At 35.9% G+C, this 24,349-nt stretch overlaps 1 protein-coding gene across 1 annotated transcript in view; it reads left to right on the top strand.

Annotated features, from left to right (window-relative positions):
* Window positions 1–23,574, top strand: part of Pde3b (phosphodiesterase 3B) — a 134,685-nt gene extending 111,111 nt beyond the window's left edge. Inside the window, exons 10-16 of the mRNA XM_052200869.1 lie at window positions 155–266; window positions 3,292–3,405; window positions 8,998–9,197; window positions 13,577–13,780; window positions 15,274–15,435; window positions 18,587–18,839; window positions 21,598–23,574. Of these exons, the coding sequence (XP_052056829.1) occupies window positions 155–266; window positions 3,292–3,405; window positions 8,998–9,197; window positions 13,577–13,780; window positions 15,274–15,435; window positions 18,587–18,839; window positions 21,598–21,824 (1,272 nt within the window). The 3' untranslated portion in view covers window positions 21,825–23,574. The remainder of the gene's footprint in view (window positions 1–154; window positions 267–3,291; window positions 3,406–8,997; window positions 9,198–13,576; window positions 13,781–15,273; window positions 15,436–18,586; window positions 18,840–21,597) is intronic.
* Window positions 23,575–24,349: the final 775 nt, after the last annotated feature.

The raw sequence follows: 24,349 nt of genomic DNA, 5'->3' as shown, positions 1-24,349 counted from the left end.
AGTTTTTGCCTAACATGTGGGAGGCCTGGAGTCCAATCACAATACCATGAAAAAATAAAATATATGCATGGTCATATTTCTAAATATATCACAAACTGTGCTACTGAGAGACACTCTGATTTTTAAAGTGAACTTTATTTTATTTTATACTTAGGTTATGTATACTTTATTTCAAGATACTGGTTTATTGGAAACATTTAAAATTCCCACTCAAGAATTTATGAATTATTTTCGTGCATTAGAAAATGGCTACCGAGACATTCCCTGTGAGTATTGGCATACCTGGTTAAGTTCTGATAACTTGTTGCCTTTCTCTTCAGATAAGCCCTGATATATTTTTGGAAATACACATTTGAGAAATTTTCAAATAGATATTTTAAAAGATTATTTATATCCTGTTACCTGGTGTTAACTGACTTGTTAATTTTGATATATGCTTTTATGTCTTCCATATTAATCTTTTTATAAAGTGGATCCATAATATAAATATGTATCTGTGATCAATTTTCTTTACTTAAATGTTGTATAGTATCTATCCTTTTGTGTGTATGTGTATGTATGTATACTTGTATTGCAGGTGTGCACATGCATATGTAGGACAGATTAACTGAGGTCTACTTCTTCCTGGAGCTCAGCAAGTTGGCCAGGCTGGCTAGCCAGTCTAAGGATTTTTCTGTCCCTGTCTGCCCCAGTATTGGGTTTGCAAGTATATGCCTGGCTTTTTTTTTTAATTAGAGTTCTAGGGCTCAAATCAAATCTTTGTGGTTACAAAAGAAACATTTTACTGACTGAACAAGCCCAGTGTGTGTGTGTGTGTGTGTGTGTGTGTGTGTGTGTGTGTGTGTGTATTGTATATCACTTACTTGTGTGCCTTCTGTTTTTAAGTATTTATGAATGTTAAACAATTTCAGAAAATTGTTCATTTAAAAATATTTAAAACTTACACACAAAGAAATAGTAGGAGTCATAGAAAGTCTTCCAACCAAAAAAAGCACAGGACCAGATGGTTTCAGTGCAGAATTCTATCAGACCTTCAAAGAAAAGTTAACACCAATACTCTTCAAACTATTCCACAAAATAGAAACAGAAGGAACACTACCCAATTCCTTCTACAAAGCCACAATTACGCTGATACCAAAACCACACAAAGATCCAACAAAGAAAGAGAACTTCAGACCAATTTCCCTTATGAACATTGATTAAAAATTCAGGAGACAGCAGGTGTTGGAGAGGGTGTGGAGAAAGAGGAACACTCCTCCACTGCTGGTGGGTTTGCAAATTGGTACAACCACTCTGGAAATCAGTCTGGCGGTTCCTTTGAAAACTGGGCACCTCACTTCCCGAAGATCCTGCTATACCACTCCTGGGCATATACCCAGAGGATTCCCCACCATGTAATAAGGATACATGCTCTACTATGTTCATAGCAGTCCTATTTATAATTGCCAGATGCTGGAAAAGAACCCAGGTATCCCTCAACAGAAGAGTGGATGCAAAAAATGTGGTATATCTACACAATGGAGTACTATTCAGCCATTAGAAACAATGAATTCATGAAATTCTTAGGCAAATGGATGGAGCTAGAGAATATCATACTAAGTGAGGTAACCCAGACTCAAAAGGTGAATCATGGTATGCACTCACTAATAAGTGGTTATTAACCTAGAAAACTGGAATACCCAAAACATAATCCACACATTAAATGAGGTACAAGAAGAAAGGAGGAGTGGCCCCTTGTTCTGGAAAGACTCAGTGAAGCAGTATTCGGTAAAACCAGAACAGGGAAGTGGGAAGGGATGGGTGGGAGGACAGGGGAAGAGAAGGGGGCTTACGGGACTTTCGGGGAGTGGGGGGCTAGAAATGGGGAAATCATTTGAAATGTAAATAAAAAATATATCGAATAAAAAAATAAAAAAAAGAAAAAAAAACCTTACACACAATTTTCTATTTTAAATTTTGTACTGATTTTTGGAATGATTTTTAATTTTTTTGTAGTGAATATAATTTGAATTTCTAATATGAAATATATGGTTTTCTTTTTTTTGAGTTTTTTTTTATTATTTTTTTTATTCGATATAATTTATTTACATTTCAAATGATTTCCCCTTTTCTAGCCCCCCCCACTCCCCGAACGTCCCGTAAGCCCCCTTCTCTTCCCCTGTCCTCCCTCCCACCCCTTCCCAGTTCCCCGTTCTGGTTTTGCCAAATACTGTTTCACTGAGTCTTTCCAGAACCAGGGACCACTCCTGCTTTCTTCTTGTATCTCATTTGATGTGTGGATTATGTTTTGGGTATTCCAGTTTTCTAGGTTAATAACCACTTATTAGTGAGTGCATACCATGATTCACCTTTTGAGTCTGGGTTACCTCACTTAGTATGATATTCTCTAGCTCCATCCATTTGCCTAAGAATTTCATGAATTCATTGTTTCTACACAATGGAGTACTATTCAGCCATTAGAAACAATGAATTCATGGTTTTCTTTAATGTGTTAATCCTTTTTGTAGTTTCCCTCACATGAACACATACAGAGTAAATGATTCCTAAATTAGCATAATAATCCTGCTTTATAGTTTAAAGTGTGTGTCAAAAATTAGTATTTCTCACTTTTTTTGCCTAAACATAGGTATATTGAATATATCTCTTCAGTGAGCAAAATATGTCTGTGTATATGTGTGTGTGTGTGTGTGTGTGTGTGTATGTTTACAGGTGCACACACTGTTGTACACACAGAGCAAGTAAGGATGACTTTGGGTGAAACGGAGTCTTTCACTGACCCTGTGCCTATGCTGGAGAAAGGGAAGCTCCATTTATCCTCTTGCCTCAGTTTCCCCTACCCCAGTGCCTCTACCAAGCACTGGGGTTGCAGTGTACACACAGTTATGCCCAGCTTTTCACTTGGGTACAGGAATCAGAATTCAGATCTTTATTTTCACACATTCTTATGTACTGGGTCATCTTTCTGTTCCCCCAAACAATTCTATATTTTGTCTCCATAATCTAGACACCAATATTTTAAAAGCAACACAATAGAAAATCTATAATTTTTCAATATCTTTCAATTATCTTTGTCTTCCCTGTGTATTCTTTGGGCCTTTACTATGTTTTTGTATTTTCTTTGAAACCTTATAAATGAATATCTTTTAATCTATCAGAATATCTTAAAATAAAATTGTGGGAAATCCCTTACTTGTTGGGATGTAGTTTAATTAGAAAAAAATTTCACTTTGAAATGTTTTATGCTAAACCTAAACATAACGATGCTATAATAATGTATTTTGTTAACTTCAGATCATAATCGTGTGCATGCTACAGATGTCCTACATGCTGTTTGGTATTTGACCACACGGCCAATTCCTGGCCTACAGCAGATCCATAATATCCCTGAAACAGAAGCCAAAGCAGGTACTTCCTCCTGCACATCTCTATTTTAATTATGTAACTATAAATCATAAGTTAAGCTGTCATATATAAGTGCATCTAATCTCTAAATTTTCTTTAAGTAAACTTTGATACACATAAAAGATTGTGTAAATTACAATGCTTAACATGACATAAAATTTTAAAGCTGTTACCATCTTAAGATATAGATCATGATTCAGAACTACTGTATGTACCATGTTACCTCTCTTCTCAGTCTACTAAGATATCCAGTATCTTGGAAATTTTGATAATTTTTGTTTTGGGTCTATTATACATGTTTAAAATATAAAATAATACCAAACAAAAGGGAGACATTTAAAATTTTCACAAGGGTATTTAAGTAAGTAAAGTTTGAAAACATTTGCAAACATTGTAAATTATGTCTCAAAAAGTTAATATTATCCCTCATCATAAATACCACTGTTTAAATTAGCTTCATGTATTATAATGTTCATCTTACTTGAACTTATGGTCATGAAATACTCTAGTATAATAGAGCTAGGAGAGTAGAGATTGTATGGAATACAGAGTTGCACATCTGTAGTCTATTTTCATCTTACATGTAACATTGGGGAGATAATGTTGAGTAGTTCCTACTGACTAAGAAGTAATGAATGTGTGTTGGAGATAGAGCTTAGTAGATAAGAGCTTCTGCTGTTCTTCCAGAGAAGTCAGATTCATTTTTAGCACTTTTGTTGGGTGGCTCACAATCCAGCTACAAGGAACCTTTTGGCTTTTTTTGGCCTTGGCAGACATTGCATTTACACACACACACACACACACACACACACACACACACACACACACACACACACCCTTAAATAAAGAAATAGTTGCTCAATAAGGGTAAGCTTGGATGTCAGAGATGTCAGAGAAACAGATTGACCAAGAGAGGGTAAGAGAGGAAAGGAAGGAGAGACACAGAGAGTGGTGGGGAAGAGAGAAAGTGTCTCTACTCAGCAGAGTTTTCTAGGGAGGGGTCTAAACTTCATTGAGATTTCCCCTGCAAAATAGTGGACAGCTGATGAATTTGAAAATGTGTTCCTAGAGGGATCTTTGAGTTCTAATGGCAAATTTACCACAGCCAAATATTAATTCCATACCAATACCCTGCCACAATCTTTTACAACTTAAAGATGTGGATTTTATGTGATACCCAGAGTATGAAAACTCATATGAAATGTTTTCTGCTTGTGTAAGTTGCATTTCAAGACTGCAATGCTCATGGTATCTTTTGCAGATAGATTTCTTTTATGGAGCCTCTGTAGACCACTGAATGGGAATACAATATATAAAATCCTAACTTTTTAGATAAAATCAAGCTATCTTCCTCAGATAGCTCTTCTCCTTTTGTTCCTAGATTATTACTGTATTCTGGTGCATTTTGAAAAGTGGCCATGGAAACTAGGTTACTACATCATGACCTAGGACCCTCTGATCCTTTCATTCTTTATCCATATTTATAGCTTTATAGGAAAGTTTCTGGAAACAGCTAACTGAAGGAGAACCAAGAGGCCAGGCTTACAGATGGATCTTTGTCTGCTTTCTGAAAATAGATGAGTATAACTTTATAGACTCAGACAAGGGAGTCTGTTGATTGGGTAACAGGGAAAGGTAAATTTTACCAATGAACACAGCATCAAGAAAAGACTCTTGTTCACTTGGTCTAAAAATAGAAAAGTTTAGAGACAGGATCTATAGTCATTGTTAGACAGAGGCTAACAATGTTAGAAAGAAAAAGGTTAGAAAATTAACAAGGAGTAGTAAGGGAGGTCTGTGTGTGATCTCCCCAGAGAGGGTGCTGAATGGGGGATATTAGCTTTCTATGTGCACTGGTAGCGAGCTGTCTCTTTTTCTCTGTAAGAAACTTGACAAAATTACCTAACAGTATTTACTGTGGAGGTTTTAGGTAATCAACTGGACGAAGTAATGTCTTCCCATGATAATTATCATTCTCTCCCCTTGTCTACTCCAGTTCTCATCCAGTAGGCTTATAAATACACTAGCAGATATAGTAAGATTAAAGCATGTATGTGTATGGCCTCAGTATCATGGGCTTTTCTTATTGAGGTTGGCTTGGCTCAGTTCTCTGCTGAATACTAGCGATGCTAACAGAGACCAAAGATAAGCCCTCAATTTGACATCATCCCTGGGGGATCTAACCATGTCTAGTGGTAGGTTTATTACAGTGGATCCTTTCTTTATGGAAGATAAAGCACTCTGTTGTTGCTTGTTTGGTTGGGTTTTTGTTGTTGTTGTTTTGGTTTTTTTTTTTTTTTTCTGAGACAAGGTTTCTCTGTGTAGCCCTGGCTGTCTTGTAACTCTCCGTAGACAAGGCTGGTCTCAAACTCAAAGTCCCACCTACCTCTGCCTGCAGAGTGCTGGGATTAATGGCATGTACCACTGCATGGGGCTGATAAAGCATTCTTATCTCAGATACAGAGTTGCCTTCACTGTCATCATTAATGAATTTACTAGGTGCTTTATTTATTATGTTATTATAGACAGTACTATACCAGGTCAAATAACTCATTTTTCTATATGAAACAAAAGTTGTCTCAAGGAGCTTATGTCCATAGAAATTATTGATCTCTCCAAAATCTTAACACCACACAGCTAGACTGAGTTAATGATGTGATGGCATATTACAAATTATGATGTGGCACTTGTTGGGTGTAGACATTTTTTGGAATTAGATGGCTGTCACACAAGATGTATTGTTATATTAAAACAATATAATAATAATAATAATAATAATAATAATAATAATAATAACTGGATATTGTGTACTGTCAGGAAAAAAACCTGAGGACCTTGTGGGTGCTAGTCAAACATTCTACTGAGCTACAATCCTGAGTAACATCTACTAAAGAGTTCTTCATACATTTTAAATATACTAGACTCCTAAATGCTTTGACATCAGCAAGTTTACCTTATAAAAATGCTGTGAACATGAGTTAACATGTGAGAAAGTCTCCAATGTCACACATAGGGCACAGCTGTCTCTCAGTGGTCTCTTAGCATTCTGGATGAAAGTCAGTAACCAGAAGCGTCAAACTGAACTTTCAGTTTTATTTCATTTATTTGTGTTTCTCTGTATAATAGTACCACATCTTTATAGCTTGAGTTGTATAATAAGCTTTGAAATTAGGAAGTATGAATTCTCAGTATTCCAATGATCTATTTTTTTCCTTTGAGATGATTTTGGCCATTCAGTCTCTTGTATTTATATATTGACTGTATATTCAGTTTACATTTTTATGCTCAAAAAGCCAGCCTGGATTTTTATTATATATAGTGTTGAATCTATAGAACGATTTGTAAAACATTGCCTTCTTAATTTTAGATTTCTGCCAAATTTATATGCACTGCTGTTATCAAGAACTTACTGCCTAAGCTTTAAGTAATTACTGAGTTTTTGTTTTGTTTGGCTTGTTACATTTTTATTGTTGTTTGTTTTTTAATTGTTTTAACACAGTATCTTATATATTCCAGATGGTCCTTGAGTTTCAAAGTGCTGGAAGGTATAGGTCTGCATTACTAGTCTCAACTAAGTTTTTTAGTTTAATAGGGATAGATTTTTACCATTTTTGATTTTTAAAATTTAGTTTATAATTTAAGGGGGAATCCATGGTGGCTGTAACACAGGGAAAAGTTCAAGATATCAGCCTGATATTAATAATAAATGTCTTGCTAGTAGCAGTTTGCCTATGTAATCCATATATTTAGTTGATTTTTAACAATTGTTATACGGAGTGTTAAGAGTACAGTTTTCTAAAACTCAATATTTATTAAAAACATAAACAGTATGAAAATAATGAACACTGAAAAATTAAATTATCATTCATGCATTAAAGGTATATATACATAATGGAGTTCTATTCAGCCATTAGAAACAATGAATTCATGAAATTCTTAGGCAAATGGATGGAGCTAGAGAACATCATACTAAGTGAGGTAACCCAGACTCAAAAGGTGAATCATGGTATGCACTCACTAATAAGTGGATATTAACCTAGAAAACTGGAATACCCAAAACATAATCCACACATCAAATGAGGTACAAGAAGAAAGGAGGAGTGGCCCCTTGTTCTGGAAAGACTCAGTGAAGCAGTATAAAGCAAAATCAGAACAGGGAAGTGGGAAGGGATGGGTGGGAGGACAGGGGGAGAGAAGGGGGCTTATGGGACTTTCGTGGAGTGGGGGGCTAGAAAAGGGGAAATCATTTGAAAGGTAAATAAAAAATATATTGAATAAAAAAATTAGAAGTCTTAAAAAAGTCACTATGTTAAAAATTATTGTGATATATTGACTCATAATTAAGAACTCATCTGGACTTTGACAAGGCATATTTCTAACTGATGAACACAACTGAGGTCATCTCATATCTCTTATCTTGCATTTTATATGCTGCTTACTAAAATACCTTTTACATTCTGTAATTTCTTCCAATCCCTTTAGCAGCAATGATAGCTTGACCATTTAGACTTAGCTAATATAAAGACATAGAAGCATTCAGTGAGATGTTAGGAACCAGAATCACAGAGAGGGGAGAACACACTGTTTGTATCAGAAGGAAACTGAGGAGTGGTACCCAAGTTCTGTTTTACAGGCCTTCGTGTGTTCATGCTTTTTGTTCTGTTCCATTGTAAAGAGCCTCATAGGAAAAAGAAGAATGGGAAGAAAAATTTTAGTCAGTGCAAAAATGAAATAATTCTTCTGATGAGTTTTGAAAAGTTGCATCTCTATTGAAGAGCTTAGATTGGTGATACATTAAATTCCCTCATGTTCATATTGTTCTTAAATTAAATTTTATTCTCAAATTTTATCCATTTAGATCCTTTTCTATATCTATTATATATACTTAATTTTTTTTATTTAATGTTTTGATCATGTTCTTTCCTCTCCCTCACTTTGTACCAGATCCTCTTCACCTCCCTATCAAACTACTTGTTCCTTCTGTCTGTCTCTGTCTCTCTGTCTCTCTCTCTTCAAACAAACAAACAAACAAAACCAGGAAAAAATAACAACAAAAAGAAAATCCAAACAAACTTTGAAAAAAGAAAATTAAAGAAAAGGTAACAAGATACCATATAGCCCCCCCCACCCCACCCCCAAATACTGTGTTTTAGTTACCTACCCTTGGGCATAGGCCCTGTCCTGGAGTGTGATTGGTATACCTACTTTTATACTCCATTGGAGAAAATTGATTTTTGTTTTCCTAGGTTTCAATTGCAAGTAGTTTCTTGGTGATGGGTGGGGTGTTGTCTACTTTCTCTTCTTGGTGCTAATATTTTGTATGATTTTTATGTTTAGCCCTTAAAAACAAATGTTTAGGAAATTATAAACTTAGAGTTTTCATGTATTTATTAGTCTGAGCAAGAAAGAATCAACCTGGTGTCAGAATTCTCAAATGTCCTACAAGATAAACAATGGGAAAGTATATTCTTAAGTCCTTTGAGTCTGTTTAATTTCAATAAACTAATACTGATACTATTTATGAGAAATTCCATCCTTAGCATAATTGTTAGGAAGTTATATGCTAATGTTTGTTTACTATTCATTGCCATACAGATTCAGATGGTAGACTTAGTTCTGGACAGATTGCTTACATTTCTTCGAAGAGTTGCTGTATTCCAGATATGAGTTATGGCTGCCTATCTTCAAACATCCCTGCATTAGAATTGATGGCTTTATATGTGGCAGCTGCCATGCACGATTATGATCACCCAGGAAGAACAAATGCGTTTCTAGTGGCTACAAATGCACCTCAGGTAGGAAAGAATTTTTCAGAAGATTAAGAATAATTCCCAAAATTTTGTATAACCTAGTGCATATCACTCTATAATCTGTCTTTCTTGTGAGTCGTGTTATCAGTAAACCATTGTAATTAATTGATGAAAGCACATAAAGATGAATACTAAGGGAATTTTGAAAAATTAGTTTCTTCAGCTATAAAAAAGGATAGTTTATGAAATAACCCCATGTTTCATGACTTCTAGATCTTGATTGAAACATTTTTGTCTTTTTTCAAATTGATAAAACTCTGGATGAATCTTTGTTCTTTCTGACTGGGTCCTTAGTATGGATAAAAGTTGTAATAGCTAAGGCCAGCCTTAATGGTTTGTTCTTACCATTTTTCTCCTATGATTTATCTTAATATCTTTACCTTCTGTTTTTAGCTATGAACATATTAGTGTACTAACAATTTCTTTTCTTGGGGTGGCAAAATGCCTTGCCAGGGGTAAAGGCACTTCCCTCCAAGCATGACAACCTGAGTGTATTAATCTGAGGCTGACTTGATAGAGAGAACCAGTTACCACAAGCTGTCCTTGGACCTCCACACATGTCATCACGTGCACGTGTTTCCTCATCTCATATAAACAAACATGTAAATACAAATATAATAAAAAGATGGACAACAATTTATTTTGGTATAGTATTTTATATGGAGGGAATATAGCTGATAACATACCAACTTTTTTTTTTTTTTTTTTTAGTTTTTACTAGACAGATTTTTTGTTTTTTCCTGTTTGTTTTTTCTTTTTATTTATTTATTTTCTATATTCTTTGTTTACATTCCAAATGATTTCCCCTTTCCTGATTCCCCCCTTCCCATAAGTCCCATAAGCCCTCTTCCCTCCGCCCGTTCCCCAATCAGCCCCCTCCCACTTCTACAATGCTGCATCAAGCCTTTCCAGGACCAGGGCCCTCTCCTTCCTTCTTCTTGGGAATGATTTGATATGTGAGTTGTGTCTTGGGTGTTCAGAGCTTCTGGGCTTATATCCACTTATCAGTGACTGCATTCTATGTGTGTTCTTTTGTGAATGAGTTACCTCACTTAGGATATTTTCAAGTTTCAACCATTTGCCTAAGAATTTTATGAATTCATTGTTTTTAATTGCTGAGTAGTGTTCCATTGTGTAAATATACCACATTTTCTGTATCCATTCCTCTATTGAGGGACATCTGGGTTCTTTCCAGCTTCTGGCTATTATAAATAAGGCTGCTAGGAACATAGTGGAGCATGTGTCCTTATTTCATGCCAGGGAATCTTCTGGTTATATGCCCAGGAGTGGTATACCATCACAGTCTAAATAAAGTAGTTTGAATTCCCAGCATGAGTACTGTAACTGCCATAGTTTTTAACATGAGGACTTGGAACTAAATATGGTTTTTAGAAGAATTTAATGTGGTTTGAGGTATTTGTGTTGGAGATCACTGCAACATTGTATGTATGCTTCTAACTATATGCCTTATGTAGAGACTTGTTACTATTTATGATGAATCCATCTGTCTTCACTTTAGTATTCTGTCTTAACCTTAGTTCCTTTTATCATTCGTAGCTATTTTCTGTTCCTCTTTTTATCTGTCTTGTTCAATCTGGCTAACTGTTAAAAATACAGAAGATAAATTCTTTTCAAGATAAATTAATCTCAAGTTGAAGTGTGTGTTAGAGACAAAGACACACACACACACACACACACACACACACACACACACACACAGAGAGACAGAGAGAGACAGAGAGAGAGAGAGAATGAATATGAGATCACTTTTTAAGTGTTATTTTGGGAGAAACTACCTGCCCAAGGTTACATATTTACAGTATCATTCTATAAATTTAGAGGCCATTCTAACCTCCACATCTCTTTGATTGACTTACTTATTTGGTAAATCACAATTCTTTAGAAAAAGCACAAGATCTGATACCAGGAGGTTTGTGTTTATCCCTCTAGGGCTGGGCGAGGGCTAACCTCTTAAAAGTGTCTGTGCCTAAAGCATGAAGAACTAAGTTAAGATCCCCAGAACTCATGTTAAGAAGCTGCCCAACAGTGACCATGTTCTTAAATCCCAGAACTGGGCAAGGGAGGGATAGTGAGGCGTCCCTGAAGTTCACTGACTAACCAAACCAAGTTTCATTCTAACCAAACAATGAGCTTCAGAGCATTCATTGAGGGACTGTCAACAAAAATAAAGATATAAAGTGACCAAGAAAAGACACTTATCAACTTCTGGCTTTCACGTGCATTTGCAGGCACGTTTACCAATCCACATTAATTAGTATGTATAGCACACCAAACCACACACAAAGTTTTCCACTGGAACAAAAAATTGTGATATGAAGGGTAAAAAGAGACAACATATAAAATGGAGGTTTCTAAAAAATTTTTTGTTATTCTGATAAACTACCTAAAGCAATCATCATTTTAAAAGGAATGGTTTATCGTGGCTCATCATTTTAGAAGTTTCTATTTACAAGGTCAGTGGGTCACATTGTTTTTGGGCTTATATGGAGGATATAACTCATGGTGAGGTGTGTGTAGTGAAGCAAAACTCCTGTGTTAAGGAAATTAGCATGTGAAAAAGACAGGAAGAATTGGCATCCTGCATTTACCTTCAGGCAGAAAATTCATCTCTTAAAATATTGGAGGAAGCTTCTTGGAGAGAAGGAGTTACTAGTATGGGCATCAGTACTCCAGACGAAATAGTTCTCAGTATAGAAATGTAGTAGGTAGCACTCACCCACCCCCATTCACATTCTTGGAGTTTCTTTTCCTTTAGAGACTCAACATTCTGCATGATACCAGAGGAAAGCTGTTTGCAACACAACTGGTGACTTATGCTTGCCATAACCTGTTCTTATTTTTTCCTATGTATTTGAAGTTTCTAGTAGGAGGATTATATATAGATGCTGATATTGATTCTGATTTTTGCTTCCATTTTATTTCTCTTAGTAATTTTAAAGGAAAGTTTGAATGGTAAAGGAACTGGGAACTTAATCTTTTATTTTACTGCCCTGGCTCTCCAAGAGAATTTAAAGCCACTGGCTAGCTAGCTTCAGATAATACCCAGTGAACATGTGTTAAAAATATTACTGTGTGCATGGCAGGGAGAAATAAATTTCAGGGGCTCATTTTTGTACTTCTACTTTATGAAGGTTCTAGGGATTGAGCTAGGTCATGAGGCTTGTGTAATAAGCACCTGGACCTGCTGAGCCATTTCACTCGCCCATGAACAGTATATTTTAATGATCTGGGAGTTTTGTTACTTTTTGATATGGTGGAGTTATTTTGATAACTTACCAATCATAATTAAATTAAGCAAGAATTTTTCAACACTGTTAAATATAAATTGTCCTCTCATGGAGTCTTTGAAGTAAAGCATTTTTAGTGGGGAACTTATGATGCTTACAAGTTACTTGAAGGTTGATGGGAAGCTTTTATGTGACTCCTAAAAGCTTCTATCAGTCGGTTGTATAACGTGATCTAATTATGGCATGCAGGCATGCTCACATCTAGACTCTAATTTTCAGATAACAGGTATAGGAATCAAGCTCACATATATTTCTACTGATACTGCTCCCTCTGGTTATCTGTTTTCCTTTCCTATTAGGTAGTAAGGACCAGGGAAACAGGAACAGAGCTTTGTTTCTGCTTTTTAATCCCTGCCCTTTGACACAACTTGACAATGGAGTTTTTAAAAATTAGTTACTGCTTCTTTAGTAATTTTAAAGTGTTTAGTTTTTAGAGCTGGTAGAAGCTTTAGAAATTCTATATTCTTCTGGTTCTGAATGTCCCTCAGGTCCTTGCACTGGTATGAGATAGAGAAAAGAGAGCTTCTGCTGTTGACTCCAGGAGATTTGTGATGGTACCTGTTCCATGCTAATTTATCTCATACTGCTAAGGCACTGTGCCAGGATGGGAATATGGACTATGTCCTCAGACACCTAGGACTCTGGCTTACACTGGGCATCATTTCTTCTTTAGTTAATCAACTCTGTGTTGCTTCAGAATAGAGCTGTACCCTAACCCTGTTCTGTATCCCAATGAATTTTTTATTAGCAGGTTTGCAACTTGAATGTTTGCTTTAAAAATACCACTTTTATATCACTTAGGAGGCATCATGGTATCACAGAGTATTTGAGAACAAATATTTTACTTTAGATGTGCACATTAGAAGGAAAGGTGTCTTTAGTCTCTGTCTTTTGGTCTATGTATTTAAAATCTTAACAACCTTTCTTCATAGATAATAAAATCTTGGTAATATGCCTCATTTTGTAGTAGGTTTTTGCTGTTTGGACCTGTTTCTGATTGAGTGATTGAAGCTCCTGTGTGAAATACAGGTCTCATTTTTCTTTATTCTTTTTTAGGCAGTTTTATACAACGACAGATCTGTTCTAGAAAATCATCATGCTGCATCAGCTTGGAATCTGTATCTTTCTCGCCCAGAATACAACTTCCTCCTTAACCTTGATCACATGGAATTCAAGCGTTTTCGTTTTTTAGTCATAGAAGCAATCCTTGCTACAGATCTCAAAAAACATTTTGATTTCCTTGCTGAATTCAATGCCAAGGTTTGTTATGTAAAGTAGTGCCTGATTTTAAAAAGGGAAATTGTTGTTAGTGTTATAGATGAAAAGTGGGTTTTAAGGTTAACTTGGAATAACATTACAGATGATGTAAGAATAAATAGCTGTTATTAAATATTATTGTACTATTTTAAATAAACTTTATTATTGTCAATATGTCTTAAAATATTGTTGCTTGCTACACTTTCTTTTGATAGTAGATGAATTTTATTGTGGCTTTTTTTCAAATAGTAACAAACCAAATAAAAATATCCAAGTGTTTATAGCAAAATTTGAGTTACTCAGTGCTAAGTGAGACATTTAATGAAATTAAAGTTGTGTTTCTAAGAAGTCAGTTTATGCCTACCTTGCCATACCTTTCACACTTTTGTATTAGCAGTTTCTGCTGCTAACCTGGCAGATCAGTGTCTCTTTTCTTCTGTTTGACGAATCATTCCTCATCCCCAAAATATCTATTAAAAGTGCCTGTTAAGACTGTATTTATTAGTCTCTGTGCTGTGGAATGGGGAAGATCAGCTCAAGGCTTCTCCCCTTAGAGAATTCATATTCACTGTGGAGTCTAGAATCACTAATCTGCTCTGACAGCAGTGATAATGGCATTGGGTCCATGGAGGAGAAAAAATGACGATCATTGCTTTACTTTCTTGAAAGAATTATGCCCTGCATCTTTATTTTTGGCTAACAGGAAGTTTTGATTCTTCCAAGAGGAAATAAAAAGTATACTAAATGTGCCCAACTAATCATGATAATTTCACTTACTTAAATAATGGTAATACTTACTTATAGCCTTTATTATTGACCAGATGAATTTATTCTTAACTAAAGAAGAAATGATGCCCAGTGTAAGCCAGAGTCCTAGGTGTCTGAGGACATAGTCCATATTCCCATCCTGGCACAGTGCCTTAGCAGTCCATTTATCTTTATGGAAGCATATGACAAGATTACCACCAATTCTTTATAAAGGAAGAAATGGACTTGAATAGGTTAAACGCTAAGTTAATGTCCTATGAGTTCAGATTTAGACTATGAGTTGAGCTTCTAAGACTTGTGTCTTTGAACTGTTGCTGATTTTTCCTTAGCTCTTTTAAGTACCCTTTCTTTTAGGTGGAAATAGTTATAATTCTTATGATTTATAGATTCATATGTATGTATATTTAATATATATTATTTATATATACACATACATATATACATATACATTATTCTCTTGTGATGAGTACAAATAATGAAACCAAAGTTGGCTTTTTTTAAAATAAAAAGCTATGCTGCCTTTGAAAGATGATCTTACTATTACTTCAGTAGACATTTTACCACATAGGTCCATATTTATATTATATTCGGATTTTAAGGAAGCATTTACTGAAATTTCTCCCTGTCCTTTGGGAAGAAAACAATTTTATGGCAATTAGTAAGAACAAACAAATGTTAGCAACTCTTGTATCCTCAGAACTTAAAACAATTCTGTTTTTCAAAAATAGGCCAATGATGTAAACAGTAACGGTATAGAATGGAGCAGTGAAAACGACCGCCTCTTAGTCTGCCAGGTGTGCATCAAATTAGCAGATATCAATGGCCCGGCCAAAGATCGGGATCTACATTTGAGATGGACAGAAGGCATTGTGAATGAATTTTATGAGCAGGTAAGATGAAATATGAGACTGTTTGGATTTCGAAGAGCTGCCATATGAAGAAAGCACCTTTGGGGGCTTTGATTGCTACAGGAAGTATAAGAGTTGCCCTGAGTCGGCCTCAGTGTTGTGTGGCCCCTAGCTCTTAGTGTTTTCTCAGTTCTAACTTTGCTGTTAATAATTTTTTAAAAATTTATTTTATGCATATGGATGTTTTGCCTGCATGCGTATGTCTGTGCACCATGTGTGCGCCTGGTGCTTGTAATAGTCAGAAGAAGGCTTTAGATCCACTGGAACTGGAATTACAGGTGGTTGTAAGCCACCATGTGGGTTCTGTGAATTGAACTGAGGTCCTCTGAAAGAAGAGCCAATGTTTTTAACCATTGAACCAGCTCTCTAACCACTATCGCTAACAGTTAAAGTAGCAAACCAAAATACATAGCTGATTACCTGTCAGAAATAAGTTGATTAAACTTTTGGCTGAATAGATAAGGATAGACTATGGTCTCCAAGGTCGCTTTCAATCTGAGAATCTATACCTTAAAACAGTTGATTTCCAAACGAAGTAGTCCTTTTCCCCAACATAATATTTTTATTACTTATTTGGGGGTTTCATACAATGCACCATATCACATTTGCTTCTCATTCCTTCTAGGCCCACTGACCCACTCTTTTGCCCCCCCCCCCCAGACCAACCAACCTACCAAACAAACAAAAAACCCAAAACCTCTCCAAGTGCAATTTGTGTTGTTAGTATAGTCAATGGAGCATGGTCAATCTCCCAATAGTTAGCAATTTGATGACTGCAGACTCATAACTGAGAATAAGAGACATTAAAGGTTCTGTAACACCCTCAAATGAAACCGTTCTGATAGGAAGCTACTGAAGAGAGAGTCCTTAAAGACTGTTGTAAAGATGCTGAGTTTAGCTTTTCACAGTAGATGGCTTCTGGTAGGAAGTGGGGAAGGACCAAAGGAAATAGTTTTTAAGGGATTTTATGGTATTCTCAGACATAATCATCAAAAGACATTTTCAAGTTTTTTATAGAAAGACTGTCTTTGCATTAGAAGTATGTATGGAGCCAGGCGGTGGTAGTGCATGCCTTTTTTTTTTTTTAACTTTTTTTTATTCGATATATTTATTTACATTTCAAATGATTTCCCCTTTTCTAGCCCCCCACTCCATGAAAGTCCCATAAGCCCCCTTCTCTCCCCCTGTCCTCCCACCCACCCCTTCCCACTTCCCCATTCTGGTTTTGCCGAATACTGCTTCACTGAGTCTTTCCAGAACAAGGGGCCACTCCTCCTTTCTTCTTGTACCTCATTTGATGTGTGGATTATGTTTTGGGTATTCCGGTTTTCTAGGTTAGTATCCACTTAAAGTGAGTGCATACCATGATTCACCTTTTGAGTCTGGGTTACCTAACTTAGTATGATGTTTTCTAGCTCCATCCAATTGCCTAAGAATTTCATGAATTCATTGTTTCTAATGGCTGAATAGTACTCCATTGTGTAGATATACCATATTTTTTGCATCCACTCTTCTGTTGAGGGATACCTGGGTTCTTTCCAGCATCTGGCAATTATAAATAGGGCTGCTATGAACATAGTAGAGCATGTATCCTTATTACATGGTGGGGAATCCTCTGGGTATATGCCCAGGAGTGGTATAGCAGGATCTTCTGGAAGTGAGGTGGTGGTGCACACCTTTAATCCTAGCACTTGGGAGGCAGAAGCAGGTGGATCTCTGAGTTCGAGGCCAGCCTAGTCTACAGAGTGAGTTCCAGGACAGCCAGGGCTACACAGAGAAACCCTGTCTCAAAAAAACAAAACAAAACAAAAAGAAAACAACAACAACAACAACAAAAGAAAAGAATTATATATGGGAGTAGAAGCCCTGACAGAAAATAAATTAAAGGATAGACGTGAGTTCAGAAGTTCTAAGTAGTTTTCTAAGATTAATTATAAACATGCTATTCTTTTATATCTTTTAAAACCTTGGCTTTAAAAGATTCTTACCCAATTGCAGAGCCTGTCATTTTGAGAGGGTGGCTCCCCATAATGGTAAAGAAAGACGATTATCCTACAAAACAAATCTTCATACCATAGTGTAGAGGAATACCAGGATAGGGAAGCAGGGGTGGGTTGATTGGGGAAGGGGAGATGGCTTATGGGATTTTTGGGGGAAGGGAAACCCAGGAAAGGGGACAGCATTTGAAGTGTAAATAAAGAATATACCTAATAAAAAAAATATCAAATACCACCTACTATACTACATTTCTTTGGAATCCTTGACCCTAATAGCCATATTCAAATGTTTACAAAGTTAAAATTCCTCTGTCTTAGGAAATAGGAGTAATGAAGTTGAGGTTGTTGGACCATGCATATTTACCCCATGCTATATTGTAAAGGTACATTGTCTTTGGCATACTCTTGGAAGTAACAAAATACCACACTGTGTATAACCTGTTATCATCGAGAAGTAGAAGAGAAATATGCAAATTACATGCTACCTTAAATTAAACCTTCATTTATTATTCCAAATCAAATAATTTAGCATTAACTTATTAATTATAAACTATTAATGCTGATATTATAGAATGTTACAGATTGAGAGTAAAATTAGTACTATTTACCTTAAAATATATATTTTTCCTTTTCAGTAAATATCAACTGTACTAGTTCATATAAACAGTATATGAGAATAAATTTTTAAGATTTCTCAAATGAAGAAAAGGCAGAGTGACTTTTTCCCCTTTGCTGGTAGCTGATGAAGATCTCAGGACCAGCAGCTGACACATGTCCCCCAAGCCACACTCCATCCTAACAGTAATCACTGAGTCACTAATGTTTTGGGTAATGTTTTGTGTAAAGACTATTTTGATGTAAACTGTTTTTAAAAATCTCAAGCTACCAGGTGTGGTGGCACACACCTTTAATCCCCAGGACTCAGGAGGCAGAGGCAGGTGGATCCCTGTGAATTCAAGACCAGCCTGGTCTACAGAGTGAGTTCCTGGGTAGCCAGGCCTATGTAGAGAGGTTCTTTACCCAAAATACAAAAAATAAATAAAAGGAAAAAAACCTCTCAAGATAATGCTAACAGTAAACATTAACAGTTATATTTTTAGTAGCTATAAATGCATTTTTCTTTTTGGAATTTACAGGGAGATGAAGAAGCAACCCTGGGTCTACCCATTAGTCCCTTCATGGATCGTTCTTCTCCTCAACTAGCAAAACTCCAAGAATCTTTTATCACCCACATTGTGGGCCCCCTGTGCAACTCTTATGATGCTGCTGGCTTGCTGCCTGGTCAGTGGATAGAAGCAGAAGAGGGTGATGATACAGAAAGTGATGATGATGATGATGGTGAAGATTTAGATTCAGATGATGAAGAAACAGAAGACAATCTAAATCCTAGTAAGGAAACTATATTTTGTTTCTTAGTTTTGTTGCTACTAATTACAAATGTTCACTTTATTTGGATTTAGATTTTTACATTTTAGGTACAGGTATGTTGAGTAACTCCTAAATGTTCAGGTTGAACAGTCAGGTTTAGGATAACTGCTGTGTGATGTGCTGGTACTGTTATTTCTATAGTACAGTGCAGACTTTTATTTAAAGAAAGGAGCATTTTCCAAGATGCTGTCCTCCAGTAAATGCTCATCTGAACATCTCTGAAATGAGTCCTAGCAGTTAAGGCTCCTCATCTCACCCTCTTCAGATATCAAAACAGCTGGGGAGCACAACTTCCCAGTCAGTGGGGAGAAAAGGAGAATAGGGCCCCTGTCTCTGAGAGAAGAACCAAGGTTTTAATATTAAGAATGAGTCATATACTTTACAGAAACTTTGTAATTTTATGAGGTCCCATTTATCAATTCTTGATCTTAGAGCATACGCTATTGGTGTTCTGTTCAGGAACTTTCCCCCTGTACTGATGTCCTCAAGGGTCTTCCTCAGTTTCTTTTCTTTTCTTTTTTTTTCTTTGATATATTTTTTATTTACATTTCAAATGATTTCCCCTTTTCTAGCCCCCCACTCCCCGAAAGTCCCATAAGCCGCCTCCTCTCCCCCTGTCCTCCCACCCACCCCTTCCCACATCCCCGTTCTGGTTTTGCCGAATACTGCTTCACTGAGTCTTTCCAGAACAAGGGGCCACTCCTCCTTTCTTCTTGTACCTCCTCAGTTTCTTTTCTATTAGCTTCAGAGTGTCTGGCTTTATATGGAGGTCCTTGATCCATTTGGAGTTGAGCTTAGTACAAGGAGATGAGCTTAGTACATAGGATGGATCAATTCGCATTCTTCTGCATGCTGACCTCCAATTGAACCAGCACCATTTGTTGAAAAGGCTATCTTTTTTTTCCATTGGATGTTTTCAGCTCCTTTGTCGAGGATCAAGTGGCCATAGGTATGTGGGTTCATTTCTGGATCTTCAATCCTGTTCCATTGATCTGCCCGCCTGTCACTGTGCCAATATCATGCAGTTTTTAACACTATTGCTCTGTAGTATTGCTTGAGGTCAGGGATACTGATTCCCCCAGAATTTCTTTGGAAAAGATCTTCACCAACCCTACATCAGATAGAGGGCTAATATCCAATATATACAAAGAACTCAAGAAGTTAGACCCCAGAAAACCAAATAACCCTATTAAAAATGGGGTACAGAGCTAAACAAAGAATTTTCACCTGAAGAACTTCAGATGGCATTTTAAAAAATGCTCAACTTTATTAGTCATTAGGGAAATACAAATCAAAACAACCCTGAGATTTTACTTTATACCACTCAGAATGGCTAAGATTAAAAATTCAGGAGACAGCAGGTGTTGGAGAGGATGTGGAGAAAGAGGAACACTCCTCCACTGTTGGTGGGGTTGCAAATTGGTACTACCATTCTGGTGGTTCCTGAGAAAACTGGGCACATCACTTCCAGAGGATCCTGCTATACCACTCCTGGGCATATACCCAGAGGATTCCCCAACATGTAATAAGGACACGTGCTCCACTATGTTCATAGCAGCCCTATTTATAATAGCCAGAAGCTGGAAAGAACCCAGGTATCCCTCAACAGAAGAATGGATGCAAAAAAATGTGGTATATATACACAATGGAGTACTATTCAGCCATTAGAAACAATGAATTCATGAAATTCTTAGACAAATGGATAGAGCTGGAGAACATCATACTAAGTGAGATAACCCAGTCTCAAAAGATCAATCATGGTATGCACTCACTAATAAGTGGATATTAGCTTAGAAAATTGGAATACCCACAACATAATCCACACATCAAATGAGGTACAAGAAGAATGGAGGAGTGGCCCCTGGTTCTGGAAAGACTCATTGTAGCACTATAGGGCAAAACCAGAACAGGGAAGTGGGAAGGGGTGGATGGTTGAACAGGGGGAGGGAAGGGGGTTTATGTGACTTTTGGGGAGTGGGGGACCAGAAAAGGGGAAATCATTTGAAATCTAAATAAAAAATATATCGGAAAAAAAGAATGAGTCATATAGCCACATATTTTTCTGAATAAGACAATGAAATTGAGTGGAAAATTAAATCTTTTTTGAAACTGCTAATGAAATGCCATTTCCTCTTTATTTTAAAGTAAGATTTAAGTTATACCTAGCTAGACACTTTTTTCTAAGATTACTAAGAATCAGAACTATAACACAATGGGAATTTGGTTTGTATTTAGTGGAGGAACCTCTCTGCTGATGCTGTCCTCCAGCAAGTGTTCTTCAGTGGGCTCTACTTGTAGAAGTACCTATACCACATGCCTTGTGTTTAGGGTTAGCAAGGCAGAGAAGAATCTTATGCCAACTTGGGGTCAGTTGACTGACTTTTAAAAATAATGTTCCCCAGAATACTAGCTATTACATTTAATTTACTACATTAGGACATTACAAACTGATTTTTCACTTTAGATTATTATGATTTTCATCTTAAATTTCAGCTTTTCTTCCAACCCAGTATTCTCTTTACCTTGTGTCTATTTTGTTTTTATCCAGGACCACCAATATCACTTAGAACTTTGTTCTGTTTAGGATGTGGTTTCCATAGTGTGGATAATATATTCATAACCTTGGAGCTTATGTAACTAGAGTAGAATGGATACTTAGGCATTATTGAATGGGTGATTGGTTTTTATTTTTATTGGTTTTTATTTTTAAATTTCACAGAACCACAAAGAAGGAAAGGCAGGCGGCGAATATTTTGCCAACTAATGCACCACCTTACTGAAAACCACAAGATATGGAAGGAAATCATAGAAGAAGAAGAAAAATGTAAAACTGAGGGGAACAAACTGCAGGTGGATAATGCCTCCTTACCTCAGGCAGATGAGATTCAGGTTATTGAAGAAGCAGATGAGGAGGAAGAACAAATGTTTGAAGAAAACTCATGCTGAAGAAGCCTGGGGTGCTATTCCCAGGGTCATTACCTAACGCTCACTGTACTGATTCTCAACTGACCATTCCCATGTGGACACGCCTTAATACTGTGAGAGTATCCTTCCTGGCTACCTTGGCAGTTCTCACTCCTAAGCACTTTCATTACAAACTAGAGACTGATTCTTAGAGCTTGCTGCAGTTGACTCGTGCTGCAGAGCCTTCCTCAAAGCCTTCACTGGTGTGTAAATAGTGTGTCATAATGCTGCTTTGCTGGGTAGTGAGCTCTTATTCCTCATGATGAGGGAGGGAGGGCTAAAACTGAAATGTTAAGTGACTTCGGTTTTCTAAGTGGCCATAATTCTTTTATAAAAACAGGATTCATCTTGTATTTCCAAATATATCTTTTATGTCTGTTTGAAGGTGTGATGGGGCAAAAAACAAACCTATGTGCTTAATACAAAATGGAATTCATTGTGGCCTTTCTAAGTGATTTCTGCTCGTGGCAGTACACTGTTCAATCTGGTTCTCCTAGCTTCATCCATGAAGGACTGAGGACCTTTGTTATACTTTAACAAAGCCAGATGCATCAATTTCTGATGCTTTTTATTGTTGTGTATAATCTTCTTATGTGTTTTATTTCTGCCTAAAGTATTCAGGTTAGCTGTGGACATCATTGATTTTGTTCCATGGTTGAATTTTACAAGTGTTTAACAATGAAGGAACTTTATTCTTTATTCAAATCTGTTCTTATTTTCATTCTTGCTCAGGATAAGAAATTTTAAAGATTATAAACATGGCATAGATTTGCCAGAAAAACATTGTCATAATACTGATGTTACCTTTTATGAAATGAGTACCATTTTATTTTAATTAAAGCCACAAAAAAGGATATGGCTGTCTTTTGCCTTAATGGAAAATCAGATGAAATCAATCATTGAAAATATTGCCTAACAAGTTTTCTTTAGATATGTCTTAGGTGTCTTGTATTCTTGTGTCTGATAATAGTAAAACTGACATTTCTTTTGTTAATATCTTTTTGCTTCAAGAGTACATGGCAAAGATGACACATCACTATGTAGTAATACTACAGCCCCTCAGAAAGACTGAATTTTGAAGTAAAATACAAAATAAGAATGCATATTAATTTTTACATAAAAATGCTATGAATAGTTCAATAAATAATTCCACAAAATGCATATAAATAATTCACTAAGAAAACAGGCCACATTTATAATATTTATATAATCTCATTAGAGTACGGCTATGTGCCCTAGTTGTGAAAAATTATTATTATAGCTATGTAAGTTATACAAAGCAACCAAAGTGATACCAAGATGGTAAACTGGTTTCTCCTTATCCTTTAAGACTATACAATATTTTGGAGCCATTGAACTTTGTGCACAGTTAACTGACAGTTTCTACAGTACTTCCTATATAGTGTGATGCTGGAATTTCTTACCTAAAATATTTGGATTGTCTACAAGGCCGCAGTTAAAGATTTATTGGAGTACCCGTATTTTTGATCCTGCAGGTACCATATTTAATGAATCACTACACTTTATTTATTAAACATGTTGAGGGCTGAGTTCCTTCCTGTCACTTTTGCTACCACAACCACATCATTTGTAAACTGATATTTACAGTCCCACCATATATTACTAAGTAATAAAATTTTAACTGATAATCTACTGAATTTGCATTTATATAATCTAGTGTGTATATTTCTCTAAAATGTGTTTTACATCCTATGCAAATATATTTATTCTATTATTCTTTCCTACAGAAATCAATATATAAATATGTTTAAGTTCATACATGTATAGGCATGTATTATCAGAATCAAGTCTCTAAACTGTTATGTTATTTAAAGTTCATATTGGAATAATTTATTTTTAAATTGTTTTCTTGAAAGAAGTACATTTTACTTCTAAAATGTTCCTGGGAACTTAACTGAAATAATCCTTATATTATTTAACCCTTGCTTAGTAAATATAAGTGGAATCATCCCAAAGAAAATTATTAAAATAATCTATGCAAAAATGTAAATATCATGATTTCAAGTCATGAGTGTGAGAATATATTAAATATATACATACTTTTTAGGTGGAGTCCTACCTGAGGATTTTCCAGAAACCTTATAAATCATTATGTGGTATGAAGATAGAATTTAGTGCCATTAGCCTGCTGTGTGAACACTCTACCACATGAGCTTCTACCTCATAGTTTTTATTTTGCTTGCTGTAGAATCAGATTAATTTTTATTAGGATTTTGTCAGAAATCTACCTTTGTAATTCATTGGTAGTATAAATATATATAACACTGTAAAGTGTGCTTTCTGACACATTTCTTTTTTCTCTATGGGAATCTATTTTCTGTGGTTGTTGTTATTTGATTATTTAGAAGCTTTTTCCCCTGTCAGTCTTCATTCCTTTTTGCTGTTGACCTGTCTGCTTATCTTTATAAGAGTCTGGCATTACTTAAGTAATCAAAAATTCTCACTCTCCCTGTATTAAAACTGATAGAAACAACATTTATAAAAGA

Source organism: Apodemus sylvaticus, chromosome 1, assembly GCF_947179515.1.
Source record: "Apodemus sylvaticus chromosome 1, mApoSyl1.1, whole genome shotgun sequence".
Lineage (NCBI taxonomy): Eukaryota > Metazoa > Chordata > Mammalia > Rodentia > Muridae > Apodemus > Apodemus sylvaticus.
This window is presented reverse-complemented; position numbering and strand designations above follow the sequence as displayed.